This window comes from Phyllostomus discolor, chromosome 8 (assembly GCF_004126475.2).
Source record: "Phyllostomus discolor isolate MPI-MPIP mPhyDis1 chromosome 8, mPhyDis1.pri.v3, whole genome shotgun sequence".
Lineage (NCBI taxonomy): Eukaryota > Metazoa > Chordata > Mammalia > Chiroptera > Phyllostomidae > Phyllostomus > Phyllostomus discolor.
In genome coordinates this window covers 29731237-29747936 of record NC_040910.2, presented here as the reverse complement: position 1 = coordinate 29747936, position 16700 = coordinate 29731237, and the positions used below count along the sequence as shown (strand labels likewise).

Genomic DNA, 16700 nt, shown 5'->3' with positions numbered 1-16700 from the left:
TCTGTTTCACGTGTCTGTGAGTTGTTTCAGATAAATAACTTTTATTTTATTGTTTATATTTTATATCCATTGGCAAGAAGGAAGAAAACAGATTAAGATGTTCTGTTAGAAAAATAGTGATATGGCTCTAGTCTAGAATTTCCTTCTGATTCCATCAGCATCAGGGAAATAGCTGAAAATGACCTTTTGTTGTCCTTTTCCTTTTTCCCTAAGAAAGAATGTGAAATTACCTTGATAGATTTGTACTCCTGATTACATTCAAACCTTTTGACATTGAAGACAATTTTCTAGTTTCACATGATTGTTCCCTACAAAACTCCTCTCTAAGCCTCATTGCAACTTGATATACCCTGAGCTACTTCAACCATGGGTACATCCTCAATTCAGACTCATAAGGTGACGCCTTTCTCAGGCTCTGCACAGCTAAGGACTCAATGTTTTACTTTATTCTTCCTAAAAATAGATTAAAATCTATCTCCCTCTTCAGATAGTCAATTCCTCTATGAGCTCTTACGGGAGACCCAACCCAGAAAGCGAGAAACTCAAGAACTGATTAGATAACTGTTTTATCTTTGCATATTGAGCTAGGCCTACCTAGTTAAGATTCATAAATTAATCAGACTGCTACTACAGTTTAAGTCCAAGCTATATATAGCTAATGGTTGGTTCAAACTATATAAGGCTAGACAGAGTAGAACTTCCAGAATTGGTTTAAAACTAAAGATTTTTCTCTCAGAATGTAGGGAGATACAGTCCTAAATGCAAAGACACTTTTTTTTTTCTTTCTTGGATGTCAGTATTCCATGTCTACAGCAGATCTGGATTTTAGAGCATGCATTTACTCATTTAAGGTTTTAAAGCCTTTTTTCAATCACAAAAGATTGCTCATATGTCTATGTCTGATCCAATACTTACACCTGCACAAACATGTGGTCTTATTAATAACTTCACAAAGGGAAAAGACTCAGTGTAAACCTACTGTCAATTATTGGCTCTAATTTGTTATCCTTTCATTTGTTTCATTTTGCTGCCTGCTTTCTGGGAAGAATGAATAACACCTATGTCTATCCACATCATTTTCCTACTGCTCAATCCATATAAATTAATGACAGTGTATTTCTGAGAAATCTCTAGTAGAAGAACACTCTAGTTATATAGCTAGTGCCTTTCTTCTTGGCATAGTATATAGTACTTTTAATAAAGGTTTAAGGAATTTTCATTTTTTTCTATCATAAAAAGGCCTACCCCTATAACTTTAAAATCATTGGCATACAAGTTTACAAATAATTATTAAAAATTTAAAAATTATTTTAGTGTCAGCATTTCTCAAAGCAGAAATATTATTATAGTATTGCTTATTAAAATTTTATTTTTTAAGTTGAAAAAATGAAGAAGAGATCAATAAGTAATTAAAACAGAAATCCCTAAGTAGATACAAATATAAATAGTATACTTACATATGATAAAGTTTACATTTCAAATCAGTGGAAAAGGAAATCACAGTTAATTAACAATGCTGTTATAACTAGCTTTTCCCTCAAAGAATATAAAGCTAGTCTCTTTATGTTAATCATATATAAAAATAAATTTCAAATGTATTAAACTTACCAATTAAAACACAATAACATTAAGATTATTTGGATAACTTTGTGAGAGAATATTTTCTTGGTAAAATTAGAAACCTAAATTACAAAATAAAACCCTCACAGATTTGATCACATACAATTTTTTTTATGGCCAAAGATACCATAAAAAGTATCAAAATATTAGTGAGAGACTGTCAAAAATATTTGTTCCACAGTATGGCAAAGGGTTTATTTCTATATTTTACAAATAGCACCTACAAATTGACTTTTTAGAAAGGTAACCAAATATAAAAGGGATAACGGATATAAAAGGAAGAAATTCAAAATTTTTGCAAAATTAGAAATATCCAGTGATGGTAGAAATAGGCACTTTTCTACAAAGCTATTGGGAGTTTGAATTTCTTAAACTTTTGAAAAATAATCCAGGATGCAGTAGATAGTCTACAAATAGGCCAACATTGATCTCTCCCCTCCACATAAATCTTGCCTACCCTTGAGCCTTGTTTTCACCAAGAATGCGGCAGATGCGACACTATACCTGTACCTGGTCGGGCCTTTAAAAGACTGGCACCTTCTACTTCCTCCTTATATGAAGTCAACTTTTATGAAAGGGGTATGACTATCCTGAGACTACAATGTTGTGAGCAGCCCAAGCTACCTGTGTGTGTGTGTATGGGGTGTGGGGAGGGCGTTGAGAGAGTGAGAGTTGTGGAGGAATACCAAGGCACCAGACATGTGAGTGAAGCATCTTGGATCATGCAGTTCAACATGGTCATCCACTGTATGAAGCTAAATGGGGGAGCCCAGCCAAAGCCGTGTATAGGAGAAGAACCACCCAACAACCTGCTCAATTTCCTGGCCGCAAAATTGTGAGGAAATGATCATTGTTTTAGGTCACTAAGTTTTAGGGTAGTATGTTACCCAGCAATATATAACCAAAGCACAGGAGTATCTATTAAAGTAAAAGAAAAGAAAAAAAAGCATACTTTTTGACCCAGCAAACCCAATTAATAGATTTTGGTGCATCCATATTAGGGAATATTAATATCAGTAACAAGAATTAGTTATCTCTAGAGATATTCATGATATACTGTTAAATGCAAGTTGCAAAATATGTACACTATAATCTCATTTTAAAAGATTAAAATATACATAGGAATAAACATTTATGTTTTTATAAGCTTACAGAAAAATGTAGACGATATTCGTAAAACTCTTAATATTGGCCTCTTGGAGGAATAAGTGTAGGGGGAGCTCTGGAGATAGAGACTACAGGCCTTACTTTTGTATACTTGTGTAATTGGGTTGTTCCAAGGAGCAAAGACTTTGTTGTTTGAAAGAAAAATCCAATAAAATATTTAAATAAAAGGAATGAAAGAAATTCCAATATTCTCGTTAAAAAGAGAAAAACATTAAACTCTTCAGAAGTATATAAACCAGAAAGGGAAATCATCAGGTAATGCTCTTAATCCAGGTTACAATAACTTGCTTTATTTGCTCAACAATGTATCAAGGGCATCTTTCTACATCAGTAAGAACAGGTCCAGATGACCATTGTAGTGGCTTCAGAATATTCTATTGTTTGAATGTATTATAATTTATTTAATCAAGTCCTCATTGTTAGAATTCACAGTTTCTCTGTTTTTTTCTGGTTATAAAAATAATGGTTATCCTCATAATACACGTTCACCCACTTAGAAGTGAATTTGTTGATATATGTATTGCTAGCATGACTTCTACAAAGACTCTCAGTTTATATTCCTGCTAACAATTTATGACAGGAGCAAAAACAATTGTCTAAGGAGGTATCTCACTAACCATTCTTCATGAAAGCAGCCAAAAAGAATTTGCTAGCTTAACAGTTGGCAAATGTTTTCATGTGACTTTGGCATACAAAGAGACGTGGGTAGAACTAGAGTTGTAGTGCGTTCAATTACCAAAATTCCTACTGACTAACTGGGGGTGGAAGACTCACAGGAGGTTAGCCTAGAAGTGAGAAAATGAGGAAAACAAGTCTTTTGTGTAGAATTTGAAGAGTAAATAAGTTGAAGTGGATTTTCTCCAGTTTACCAGGTTGAATGACTTGCAGTGCCATCTGGCAAAAAAAGCCCAAAACTTTCCATTTACATGCTAGAAATAATTTGTCTTCTAAGCACAAGTAAACCAAAGATTGGTAGGAGAACTCAAAGAAGGTCTTGGTGTCCATGTGTTGCGGAAGAAATAAGGGAGAAGGAAACAGATTTCTCTGGAGCAAAGATCCAAATCATTTTACCTCTGAGGTCTCTGGCAACATCTGCAGTTTCTCCAACTACATACAACTTATGGTTAATGGATACAACTTGGAGTTGTACCACCCTCCTTCAGCTTCAAGTCTGGAATCCCAGTATCTCAGGGTAAGGCACTTCAACGGTAGGAATAGCCAGGACAACATTCTTCTTGTATGAAAATATGTTTCTACCTTAGAAGGTCCTGCAATGAAGGAAGGTACTTCCAGTACCAAACCTTTCAGTGTACTGGCAATTGATTTATACACACCTTAGATGTATAGATGTAGAAAATCCCATTGTACCTTAAAATTTATTTTCAAGACTTAAAAATACTTTATTGTTTTAGTCATCCAAGATGTACTAGAAAAAGGCTTGCTTTTTAAAGCCAAGTTACTTTTTAAAATGTGGCATACCTAAATAAACGTCTTCAGATTTCCTTTTAAAGTTATTTTCTCTGCGTAGTATGCCTGAGACAAATCTATACTATGCTTTATTTCAAATCAACTTCTAGCCCTTGTTTCCCTTTGCCACAGAGCTTCCAACTGCACATTTCGGCCTTTGCTTTTGCCTCTCCCACCTGCAGGGCTGTGGCCCCGCCCCGCGCCGCTCCGCTCCTCCCGTCCCGCTCTAAAACAGGCCGGCTTCCGCGCGCTGACGTCACACGCCAGCGCCAGTGGCGCGCCGGCCGTTCCCCGGTCTTCTGCACTCTCCTGGGTTTAGGGGCGGTAGGGTGTGGAGTCTTCAGCCCAGTGTCCTAGGCATTTCTCTGCAAGTCCCGGAATCTATAGCAGGCATTGCGAGGCAGAAGGACTTGGCAGCAGGTAGCCTCCTAGTGCCAAACGTCGCCAGCCCCCCACCCCGCCACTAGTAACCACCTCTGAAGTTAGAGAGGCGGTAACCGAGGCACTCCCCCTGCTGCCGCCCGCTGTTTCCAAGGGGCTCAGAAACCAGTTTGTTTCCTCCCGGCAGTGTGTACACGTCTCGTGGGGCGTTGCCCGAGTCGGGACCCAAGTCAAACCTGAGCAGTCGGCCAAAGGCTGGTGTCAGGTGTGGGAGTCTCACTGCCCGCTTTATAGCGGGCTATGAGCTGCTGGTTAGACAGACTTCGTTTCTTTTTCAGGATGTCAGTTTCGAAATGCAGGATGATGCCTCTGACTCATTAAGTTCCATAGGAAGATTGCTACACCTAGACCTTTGCTTATAGATCATCACCGTTATTCCTACCAACGTCTTGTGTCGTTGAGGTGAGTTGTGCTTGGGGTAAGCAATGATATGCAAAATGTCAAATCATATTGGAAACGAGGAGACCTTGCTTAGACCTGCTTAGGCAGAGATTGCATGGATACCTTGAGTGCACAGAAAAATAGTATCCTTATCTCACTAGAATGTTAATTCTCCAAAGAACAATATATATTACAAAGCAAACATTGGACATTACTTTAAAGGCTATTAAAATAATAGAAATCTTGGTATGCATAAGCAGTCATTTGCAGGGTTGTATGTTGTCTCCGATCTTCAGTTACACAAAAATTTAATCAGAAAATGAGTAGCAACTGGTTAGCCTATAATCTTATATTTCAGTTTCCACAATTTAAAACAATTTCTATATGTAAGGCATTAAAAGTTCTACTTTCAGAGTTCATCATAACTCTTTCTCTGCAGGCCTAATTTTTACTGTCTAATGTAAGATCCACCCCAAGAAACAAAAAAATTTATTTCCATTCTAAGTTACATCAGAAATATTTATGAAGGATTAAGCTACTATCTAGTATATACTAATAACAGCCTTTTCTTATGATGCAGCAGTATTGTAGAAATGATGGAGGGAAGCCAAATATGGAGAGAAGTAGTCCTTTGTTTCTAGTTTAGATTTGTTTGGAGTGAGATGATCCACAGATCTTCCTCATTTGAAATTGCCCATTGTTCTAGGTGAAAGGTAAGGAGCTTATTTTGTGGGAAAACAGGTTTTTGCCCAGTAAAAGTCACCATCAGTAAGGCTTGTAGAACTTGGCCACAGGAGTTCTTTTGAGGTCATTTTAATAATACATTGACATTGAATTCCAAGTAAATTTTACTCTGTCTAATCTCCTACCTTCTAAGACATGGTCATGGCACCATTTCATGAATACAAATTATTTACATGTTGGTAGTTTCCACTTGGGAAGCTGTTAATTGCCTGAATAGACTTACAGAGAAGAAAAAAATATTTGGGGGAAAAAAGTCTAATAGAGATTCCTATGTTTACTTTCTGTTTTTTTGAGTAATAGAAATAAAGCATGGACTTTCCTTACTGAGAAGATAAATTGGCCCTCTCCTTTAATCCCAAATAGTATTTATTATTTTGGGAGAACTATATGTATGGATTCTAGCTGCGGACAGTACCATAAGGACTTCTTGAAATCAGCTGACATTCCTTTACTGATGTTTCCCCTTAGGACAACTTGTCCATCATATAGCTGAATAGACTTAATGTTCGAATTGGTGGGGATGAAGTTTTTCATTCATATACTCTGACATTTTTCATATTCGGTGCACAAAATTTTATTATGCCAAGCATTGCTTGTGTGTCGCTTAAATAAATTCTTAGTAAAATGTGAGGAAAGGTGTCTGATTTGACTAGAGGCAAGATATATAGGTATATATTTTGGAGCATAGTTGACATACTTTGAAAAGAGAGTGATGCCAGATAGAAAAACTTCGAATGTCAGGATCAGAGGTTGGGAATGGGGAACTATTCAAGGATTTTAACCAGAGAAATCGATGAGATAGTATTCTTCCTACTTCTGTCAGTATTTATTATTTTTAAATTTAAATTTAATTTATTGTTTTGAACACACAATACAGTCACATAGTTTAAAATAGGAAGGTGTAAGAAATTGAAAAATCTTCTCAGCTACTCAGTTCTCTTCCCTGAAGGCAGTCAGTATTACCAGTTTATCTTGTAACCCTTCAGAGATCTTACTTACTTATACAAGTAGTTATGTGTGTGTGTGTGTAAGGATCATATATATTTATACACACATATGTAAGTAAATGTAAGTATAAATACACATATATTTTTTAAAACGGGAGTATGATATATTATTCTGGTACTTAGAAATTCATATCAATATAAATATTTCTTTCTCTTTGATGAATAAGTTTTGCCATTTCAGATGGTGCTACAGAGGATAACTTTGCATATGTCTCATTTTAATACATTTGAAAATATTTATAGGGTAAATTCCTAGAGAATTGCTGCATTAAAGTGTCTGAACATTTATAATTTTGGTAGATATTGCTGAATTAATATGCCTTAGTGTTTGTATCAGTTTGTATTCTAACCGTATTCTGTTTTCTTACATTTTCCTCCAACACAGCACAATAACAAACTTTCTGAATTTTGCCATTCTGATGGCTAAAAAATGCTATCTCTTGTACTTTTTTTTTATCGTGGTAAAATATGCACAAAATTTATCTTTTGTACTTTTAAATTGTATTTTTCTTTAAGTGAGATTGCATACCTTTGCACATTGTAACATCAATTATATTCCTTTCTGTTGTTAACTTTTAACTTCACATTCTTTGTCCATTTTTCTATTGGATTTTTTTCTACAAATATGTAGGAGCTTTCTATTTATTAGAAAAATGAGCCCTTGGTGATATTATCTAAGATACATATATTTTTTTCTTTTGCATTTTGACTTATACTAGTTTTTGCTATGTAAGATTTTTATGTAGTCTTATTAATCCCTTTGTTATAGCTTTGTGATGTGTCTTGATGTCAACTAGAACAAGTTTTCCTTCATTGGTCTTTTCAGTATTTCTCTGGCTGTTCTTGCTCTTTTCATATTAACTTTAAAGTGAGCTTGTCTTATCTCTCTCACCCCCAAAGCTTTTGTTTTCCTGAGGACAGCATTACTGGTAAATTTAGAGATTAAGAATTAAAATCTTTCTGATACTGAATCATCCTGTTCATCTATCCATCTATACCTTTGCCTTTTTTTCAATATGTTGTTATTTTTTCCCTCTGTTCTTTGTTCATCAGATCTTTTTGTTGGTTCATTTTCTAGGTTACTAATCCTGTCTTCTGGAAAACCCATGCAATGGTTTCTTAATTTTACATATTTTAATTCTAGAATGTTTATTTAATTTTAAAAATAAACTTTAGTTCTTCATTGAAATTCTCCCTCTTTAAAATCTTTTAAAAAAAAATCTCCATCTTTAAAAAAGCACTTTTGTTCATCCTTTTATTTTCTTGAACATATTAATCATGGCTATTAAAACTGTAACTCCATATTTGAGTCACTTGTGAGCCTATTTCTATTGTGTTAGCTTCTTTTTGTTTTGGTTCTCTGGTTCTCTCTCTCTTTATTTTTAACATGCCTCATAATTATTGATTGGATGCTAGAAGTTATGAATGAAAACCCTTAGAGTTTTTGGAACATTTATCTTCCAAAAAGCGTTTTGTTCTGGCAGGCTGATGGGAGTATCAGCTGATAACAGTATTACCTTGATCCTATAAGAATTGGTTAGGGTTTGTTAGGACTAGCCTATTTTATTCTTGCTCTTTTAGGAATGGGCTAACTGACAAGAGGAATTCATAAGCAGATTTTTAGACTCGATGTGTTCTTTCCCCTACTCTCCAGGATTTTGGCAGCGCTAACCTCTGACCTGTCTTTCCTCAGCCTGTTCAGACTTTGGCTTTCTACTTAAGCTCCATTCTGCAGTTCTACAGTTTGGAAAATGTCTTAAGCGAAAGGGCTGGGGTAAATGTGGAACTCACTAGTATGTTGCTACCTTGCAATGATTATAGCCATTTAATTCCTATATGTTGTTTTTATATGTTGTATTCGGTGTGCATTATTGTTTTCAGAGGTGGGATGGTCTGATATGAGCCACACCATCGTGGCTGGAATAGAGTCTCACCGTTTACTATGTAGACTTTTGCTTAATCTCCCAGATTGCACAGGCATGCCCCAGAGTTATGTGGGTTTGGTTCCAGACCCCTGCAAATTCTTTTGCAGGTAGCAGGTCTTGCCTTAATTTTGTTAAGAATGCAACATCTGTGAGGCATAATAAAATAAAACACAATGAAATGATGTATGCTTATAAATATGGCCTTTCCATTCTCAGCTGTGCCAGATATCCCCAATCTAGAGAAGTCTCTAGTCTTATGTCAAGGTGAGAGAGGGGTAATCACCTGATTGGGAAAGGTGGATAAGGCAAACCCTGTGTCTAACTGATTCCTTACACAGTCCCCCAATCTCGTTTTAGTCCTAATAGTATCCCTACTCTCACAGGTGCCTGGTGCTTCCAGTTATTGAGCTAGTCTGTAGTGGGAGTCGATTTATTTCCCACTGCTGGCTTGGGCCACAGCTGTCTGTAGTCTCCCAAGTCAGTTGCTGCCTGTTTTTGGTTTGTCAGCTTCCAGAATTTTGTTGCTGTTGCTTTCTTTCCTGTTTTGCCTTTTTAAAAAAAAAAATCCCTTTAAAGTTGTGTTAGGTTTGAAGGAGAAGTAGAGGTAAATATGTATGTTCAATTGCTCTGTTTAACTGTAAGTTGCAGGGGTTTTTTTTTTTTTTTTTTGCTTTTTAAAGATTTGGGCTAAAGTTAAGTACTCATGGCTTTTCATTTTTTCTGAAGAAAAGCTTTGGCTATGTCTCTCTGTTAATTTTTATTTGTGTCTAATAGTACAATTATAAGCAATGTTAGTTTTCTGTTTTCTGACCCATTCAGCTCTTTATTTTCTTCTCCTTGAGTCATTATTAGAATTGTTAGGGCCCTTAATGTTTAAATCTTCAGTGTTTGTAGATGAGGCATCTAAGGCTTGGAGAAATCCACTGGTTTGCTCTTGTTCACGTAGCTTTTATTTTCCAAACCCACTGCTTTGTTTGTTATATCGCATAACCTCGGAAAGCTCAAGTATCAAAAACATCTTCGATTTTATGCTTTCACTATGTTCAATATCAGATATGTATTATGGAGATTAAATTAATGTAATTGTTAGAGACCTTAAGAATACTGTCAAATTGGTGATTGTGATTGGCTATTGTGATTTTCATTTTATGTTGAAAGCTGAAGCATAGAAAGGGCATTTATTTCTAATTTGAGTTTATTACAGTAATGAAATTAGAACAGGATTTTTGTGTTCTTTTGGTTACATGTTATAATGATTTTGGATATGTAAGCCTATAGTACATTTAATCTTTTATTTCATTTGGTTTGAAAGTCTTCCAGGGTTGTAATTCAGCTGAGAAGTCTCACAACTAGGAAATAAGCAGCTTAATCAAAATCGTTCTAAGACACAAAGTAATCTGTCTTTCATGTGTTCTGTTTTGCTTCCTCTAATGTACTGCACTTGTCTAATGTGGACTCTGCAGGAAAGAAAGTGTTGTCAGTTGCTCTGAAACTCTCAACCACAAGTCTTTAATTGTTCATAAAGGTGTCTGCACTTGACATTATTTGATGGCAATTAGAGTCATCCTTCCCCACCAGGGGCAGTAGATTGTACTCTACTGAGTTGTCAGAACCATAATGCTCAGTGATGTGGTAGGTATTGGAATGCAGTATTAGAGACTCTTAGAGCTTCCGTCTCGTTACTGTGGTCCCTTGAAAGAAACTGGCAACTAAATTTTGAGGCAGGGCCAAATGGACTAATTTACTTTTTTTTTTTCCTTGGCAAAAGTTACAAAATAATGATGGCTATGAAATAATCTCATTGTGTGGTTATTATTTAATGTAATTTGACTTATAAATTTTGGTTTTCTAAGATGAACTTACCTTAAATTTTTTTTCTAAATAGAATAGTAAGTAACATACTTTCATGTCCTGGAGAAGTCATTAAATTCTGGCTGGTGCCCAGATAGCCATTCTAGATGCCATTTGACCAAAGCTGGGCTTGAAAGTGCTCGCAATGGCTTTTCTGCTTTAATTTACTGATAATGCTGTACTGCTACCATAATAGCCGATTTCTTGTCTCTGTTAAAGTTGTAAAAGCCTTGTCATTTCTTACAGAAAATTTGTAATGGAAAATGGTTATAATGCTTTCCAAGGTAGAAGAAAGCTCTTTCCCACAAAATTTTATGAGGAATAATTATCCCATTGATTTTATAACAGGCTGGGTTCTGGCCTTTAGTCTTGTAGACCCAGAATATGAATTTGTCATTTAAGGACATTGGATCATTTTCTAGAGGCAAAATAAAATTTAAAAAATTTTAGTATTGATAGGTGAAAGGAAAAAATGGATTCATTCATTTATAATTAAAAATATGGTAGACTGTCACAGAAATTTTAATACAGTCTTTGAGACAAACCCATCTTCTCCTGGAAGGGAATCATACATAGAAAGCCTGCTTGCTGTGAATGGAAACAGAAAAGAGCACATTAGGTAAATTAAGTATTTATTAGTTTTAGATTAATATAGTGAATTCATGTATCTCCACAATATGATGATCTTGCCACTAAGCAGTGCTAATGATTGCTTTTGTGACTCTCTCTCTCTCCTCTCCTGTCCTCTCTCTTCCCTTTCACTTTCTAAAGCTTTCACTACCCAGCATGTTTGGCTTCTGTCCCCACCAGTCTCCTGAAATTACTATTGCTAAAGCTATTAATGACCTTAATCAAATATCCTGGCATGGTAAAGGTCTCATTATACTAAAGGCAGGGATAGAAAGAAGAGATTGAAAAATTTATTTATATCAAACTTCTGTATTTGAATGAAGTTGAAAAGCAAATAGCATATGTAAGGAAATGGAAATAAAATTGAAAAGCAAATAGCATGCATGTATAAGGAAAAAAGAAGAATTTATGACAGAGAAGGGCTCACGTCTTCATGAAAGAAGCTTTTACAAATTAATTTCTTTTCCTTCATACTCAGCCTTTTATTCTATTCAGGCCTTCAGCAAATTGGACAAGCCTCATCCACACTGAGGAGGACAATCTGCTTTTCTCAGTCTACCAATTAAAATGTTAATCTCATCCAGAAACACCCTCACAGGCACACCCAGAAGAAACATTTAACGGAATATCTGGGCACCCCATGACCCAGTCCAGTTGACACATAAATTTGTCACAGCATACAGTTGTTTATAGTATTAATCCTTTTTATTTTTGTAAGTTGGTAGTCTTGTCACCTCTTTGTATTTTTATTTTTTGGTTTATAAAATGAGCTTTATTATTTTATAACTAAAACAAAGAAAAGTATTATGTGTAATATGTGAATGGTCAATTTTCAGATTATTATTTTTTTTAATTTTACTGTTGTCCTATTATAGTTGTCCCAATTTTTCCTGTTGCTCTTTGCTGCTCCATCCACCCCTCCACCCCCCACAGCCAGTTCCCACCCTGTTGTCCACGTCCCTGGATCATCGTTCACGTGCACGTTCCTTGAGTAGACCCTCCCCCTTCTCTTTCCCTCCTCCCCCTCTCCCATGGTCACTGTCTCCTTGTTTCCATGCCTCTGGTTCTGTTTCCCTCGTTTGTTTCGTTTACAAATTAATTTTAAAAACGTCCCAGTAGAAAATGGACAAAGGACATGAATGGAAAATTCAGAAGATCAGAAATACAAATAAATGTTCAATAAACACGGATGAGTTTTTCAAATTCACTGGGAGGCAAGATGAGACACCATTTTCCCCATCGAACATAATAAGTAGCAACAGCAACTGACAGTGACACTGTGCTCATTGTGTGCCAGTGCTGTCCTTAGTTTGTTACTGAAATAAACTAATCCTCCCAACAGTTCTGTAAGTGCATACTGTTTTTATCCACATTTTACAGATGAACAGACTGAGGCACATGAAGATGAGTAATTTGTCCAAGGTCACATAAGAAATAAGTAATAAAGCCAGGATTTAAGCTCAGGTTCTCTGACTCCAGGGTTTCAGTGCTCTTTACTGCCATTTATTGTGTCTCAAAGATGTAAAAAACTAAAAACCAGTGTTAACAGAGTAACTAGGAGCAGGAATTGTTTGCTAACTGTCAGGCATTACCAGACAGTTGCCAATATGTTTTTTTCTTTTTCTTTTAATCTTTACCCAAGGATATGTTTATTGATTTATAGAGAGAGGGAGAGGGGGAGAGAGAGAGGGACATCGATGGGATAGAGAAACATCAGTTGGTTGCCTTCCATACACACCCCAACTGGGGAACCCTTTGGCGTATAGAACAGTGCTCCAACCAGCTGAGCCATCTGGCCAGGGCTGCAATATGTTTGAAAGCTTTCATATTCTTTGGACTAGAAATTTATCCTAAGGAATTTTTATAAGAAGGATGTAAAAATGTACATACGGAATTTTATCTAAAGTTTTTTTTAGAATAGCAAATGTTAACAGTTTAAATGTCTAATAAGGGATTAATTAAATAACTTTGGGAAATAGTCTTATTAAGTTTTATTTCTTATTAGAGATAATAAAATAGTGCTGCTAATTAATTCATATAAGAAAAAGTTCCCCTCTCCATATACATTAAGTATATATAGTATTTGATTTTACAAAGCATTCTTATAAAATTGAAATGTCACTGTTTTTCTCTTTTCAGCTATAACCAGTTTGTATGAGTAAAATTGAGATAAAGTTTTCTTTAACTTGCTAAGCGAAACAAGCCAGGCAGTGAAAGACAAATACCATATGATCTCACCTTTCACAGGAACCTAAACAACAAAACAAAGAAACAAGCAAAATATATCCAAAGACACTGAAATAGAGGACAGGCTGACAGTGACCACAGGGGAGAAAAGAGGGAATTTCAGGGGACAATGGGAAGGGTTTACAGGAACAAATTTAAAGGACACATGGACAAAAACTAGGGAGAAGGTGGTAATGGAAAGGAAGAGGGGAGGGTTGGGTGGGTGGGCTGGATTGGGAGTAAAAGGGAGAAAACTGTACTTGAACAATGATTAAAATTTAAAAAGTTTAACTTACAATAAATATTTAAAATATTCTTTAAATAAATCAAAAATATAATTATATTATAATTAATATAATATACTTATATTAATTATAATATAAATTAAACATTGTAGTTGTTATAGAAGATATGCTTATCTGTTAACTGTTACTTTTGTTTGTGTCTAGCATATCAGTTAAGATGCCTTAGAAAAAGAACCATGGAGAAGTATGTCAGACTGCAGAAGATTGGAGAAGGTTCATTTGGAAAAGCCATTCTTGTTAAATCTATAGAAGATGGCAGACAATATGTTATCAAGGAGATTAATATCTCAAGAGTAAGTGTACAAGTATTTTTCATTTGGTTATTTAAGTAATAGCCTGGTTACAAAAGGGCTTATTATTAGAGATTTAAAAAATATGTGGCAATGTATAATCTCAAGTGGAAGACTACCATAATCCCAGGAAAGCCACTATTTCAGAATAGTCTGTATATCCTTTCAGGTTTTTTTCTGTGATATGTGCTTCTGTTTATATGCTTCCTGTTCTGTAACTTAACATAGTTTGAACATCTTAAAATGTTTTTACTTGTTGATTCAGCTCATTTTTGATATTTGGACCATGCTTTATTGTTACCATTATTTTTTTAACCACTCTCTTATTGATGGACTTCTGGGTTGTGTAGTGATGTTTAATTTGATATTTTCTTTTTTTCCTCCCCTTTAAGATGTCCAATAAAGAAAGGGAAGAATCGAGGAGAGAAGTCGCAGTGTTGGCAAACATGAAGCACCCAAATATTGTCCAGTATAGAGAATCATTTGAAGGTCAGATAAATTTTTCAAGAGAGTTTGAAAAGCTCATAAGCCATATGACAATTTTTGGATGTTTTCCCTGTAAGGAATCTTTTTGTGAATGTATTCATAGGAAGAAAAGTATATAGTTTTTGCTTCAGTACATGTGTACATGAGTATCGGATTGATTCTAGGAGAATAAACCACACCATCCCCGTGTAGTTCAATACTGGCTCACAGTTACTGTGATTTCTTAAAAAGAAGCAATGGAGTACGTGCAAGAATTTGGACAAAGCAGGAACAGTAATTTACATCTTTTTAAACTAAACTCCTTTTAAGTGCTATCAGTACTGCTACTGAGAAAATGTTCTGATCTTTAGGAAGTATTCTACTCATTAGTATTCTCCTGTATACCTCATTATTATAATACTGAGGTATGTTGAAAGTGTTCTCAAGTTCTTAAAATGTTGTAGCTGTATTGCTGTTTGGGAATATAATTATTTTTGTTAATGCAGGAACTAAGATAAGAAAGCTTCTCAAAAGGCAGGTTGAGGTGGCTTATTGAACTCTGATTGATGTCATTCCCAATATTATCATAAATCCATCTAAATTATGAAACAAAGATAATCTAGATTGAAAGTAGAAGATAGTTTAAATGACTGTTTTAGGTTCACATCGCATACCAGTTTCTGAGTGCGAATTAGAACTAAAGTATCCTTACTCCCAGATAAACTTGGTATCAAGTAAAATAGACTATGCTTTGAAAAAATATGGATCAGCCCTGGCTGGTGTTGCTCAATGGACTGAGTGCCAGCCTGTGAACCAAAGGGTTGCCAGTTCAATTACCAATCAGGGTACATGCCTGGGTTTCAGGGCCAGGTCCCCAGTAGGGGGCATGTGAGAGGTAACCACACATTGATGTGTCTCTCCTACTCTTTCTCCCTCCCTTTCCCTCTGTAAAAAAGTAAATAAATAAAATCTTTAACAAAATTAAAATATGCATTTTTAACTTACCTTAAGATGGGTTTACTAGGCTGTAGCCCCATTGTAAGTCAAGGAGTATCTGTATGTCTGTCTACATATTGTCTGTATTTCAGAGATATTTGGGTCAATGTGGACACTGCTATCCAATAAGATGGTGTTTTCTTGGTAGAAAAATAATTAATGATGGAGTTATTAACCCAAGTTATTGTATAATCTATGTGACCAGTATACCTTGACTTTGTACTCTAATTCTTTTGAGTGTGGTTCTGTTTTTGGTTCAAAAGAACACAATTAATTAATTGCTGCTTTTTAGTAAACCTTTTAGTACCTTTAATTTATCTATGCTTTTGATACACATGTTGAAAATGGAATGGAATTTTTATATTTTGTAGAAAATGGCTCTCTCTACATAGTGATGGATTACTGTGAAGGAGGGGACCTTTTTAAACGAATAAATGCTCAGAAAGGCATTTTGTTTCCAGAGGATCAGGTGAGTCAGGATGTAGGAGATGGACTCTTCCTCCGTAATGTTATTTAGAAATAATTCAAAGTTTCTTTATATATGTATTTACTTATATGTACAAATGCTAATGGTAACTACTAGGGCATTTCAGTATCATATTCTAATATCTTAGTCACATTTCTGTTCTAATTAGCAGCCATCTCAATTCAGTTCCCCATCTGATTTCCTGTCTATAATACTGTAATATGTACGATACACAGGGTGGAGCAAAAAATTAGGTTTATAGTTATAAGCACTTGAAACACAGAATTTATTCTTATATTATTATTTATTAAGTATTGAGTTATTTTTCTATACAAACAACTGTAAACCTACTTTTGCCCTACCCTGTATATTCTAACATAACTAAACTGAATGTATATAACTAAATTATTCATTATAACTGGTTAATTCTAGTTCCTGTCAATCTGGCTTACTGCTGCCAGACCATATCTCCCTAAAATATGGCTTTGCTATTGAACTCTGGCTCTAGAAGCCTAGTATTGGCAACTGTATTAAATCTAACCACCGTTTTGATTTCAGGGATCTCTAAAATATGACCCTACCATACCTCAGTATTCTTATTTTTTCCCTATTATTCCCTAATGTGCCCCCTTTTTTTCTTTTATTTAACAGATATTCACTGATCATGGATTTTGTATTTGACAGTGGGACACATGTTTATACATCTCATTCTTTCTATG

The 16700-nt window shown here is 35.2% G+C and overlaps 1 protein-coding gene across 9 annotated transcripts in view; it reads left to right on the top strand.

Annotated features, from left to right (window-relative positions):
* Window positions 1-4510: 4510 nt before the first annotated feature.
* Window positions 4511-16700, top strand: part of NEK1 (NIMA related kinase 1) — a 100734-nt gene continuing 88544 nt past the window's right edge. For 2 of the 9 annotated variants that reach the window (XM_028519672.2, XM_028519670.2), the window contains exons 1-5: window positions 4524-4674; window positions 4974-5097; window positions 13909-14057; window positions 14447-14543; window positions 15887-15984. In XM_028519672.2, the coding sequence (XP_028375473.1) occupies window positions 13941-14057; window positions 14447-14543; window positions 15887-15984 (312 nt within the window). In that variant the 5' untranslated portion in view covers window positions 4524-4674; window positions 4974-5097; window positions 13909-13940. The other 7 variants (XM_036031995.1, XM_036031994.1, XM_036031991.1 and 4 more) reach the window with 6 other exon arrangements.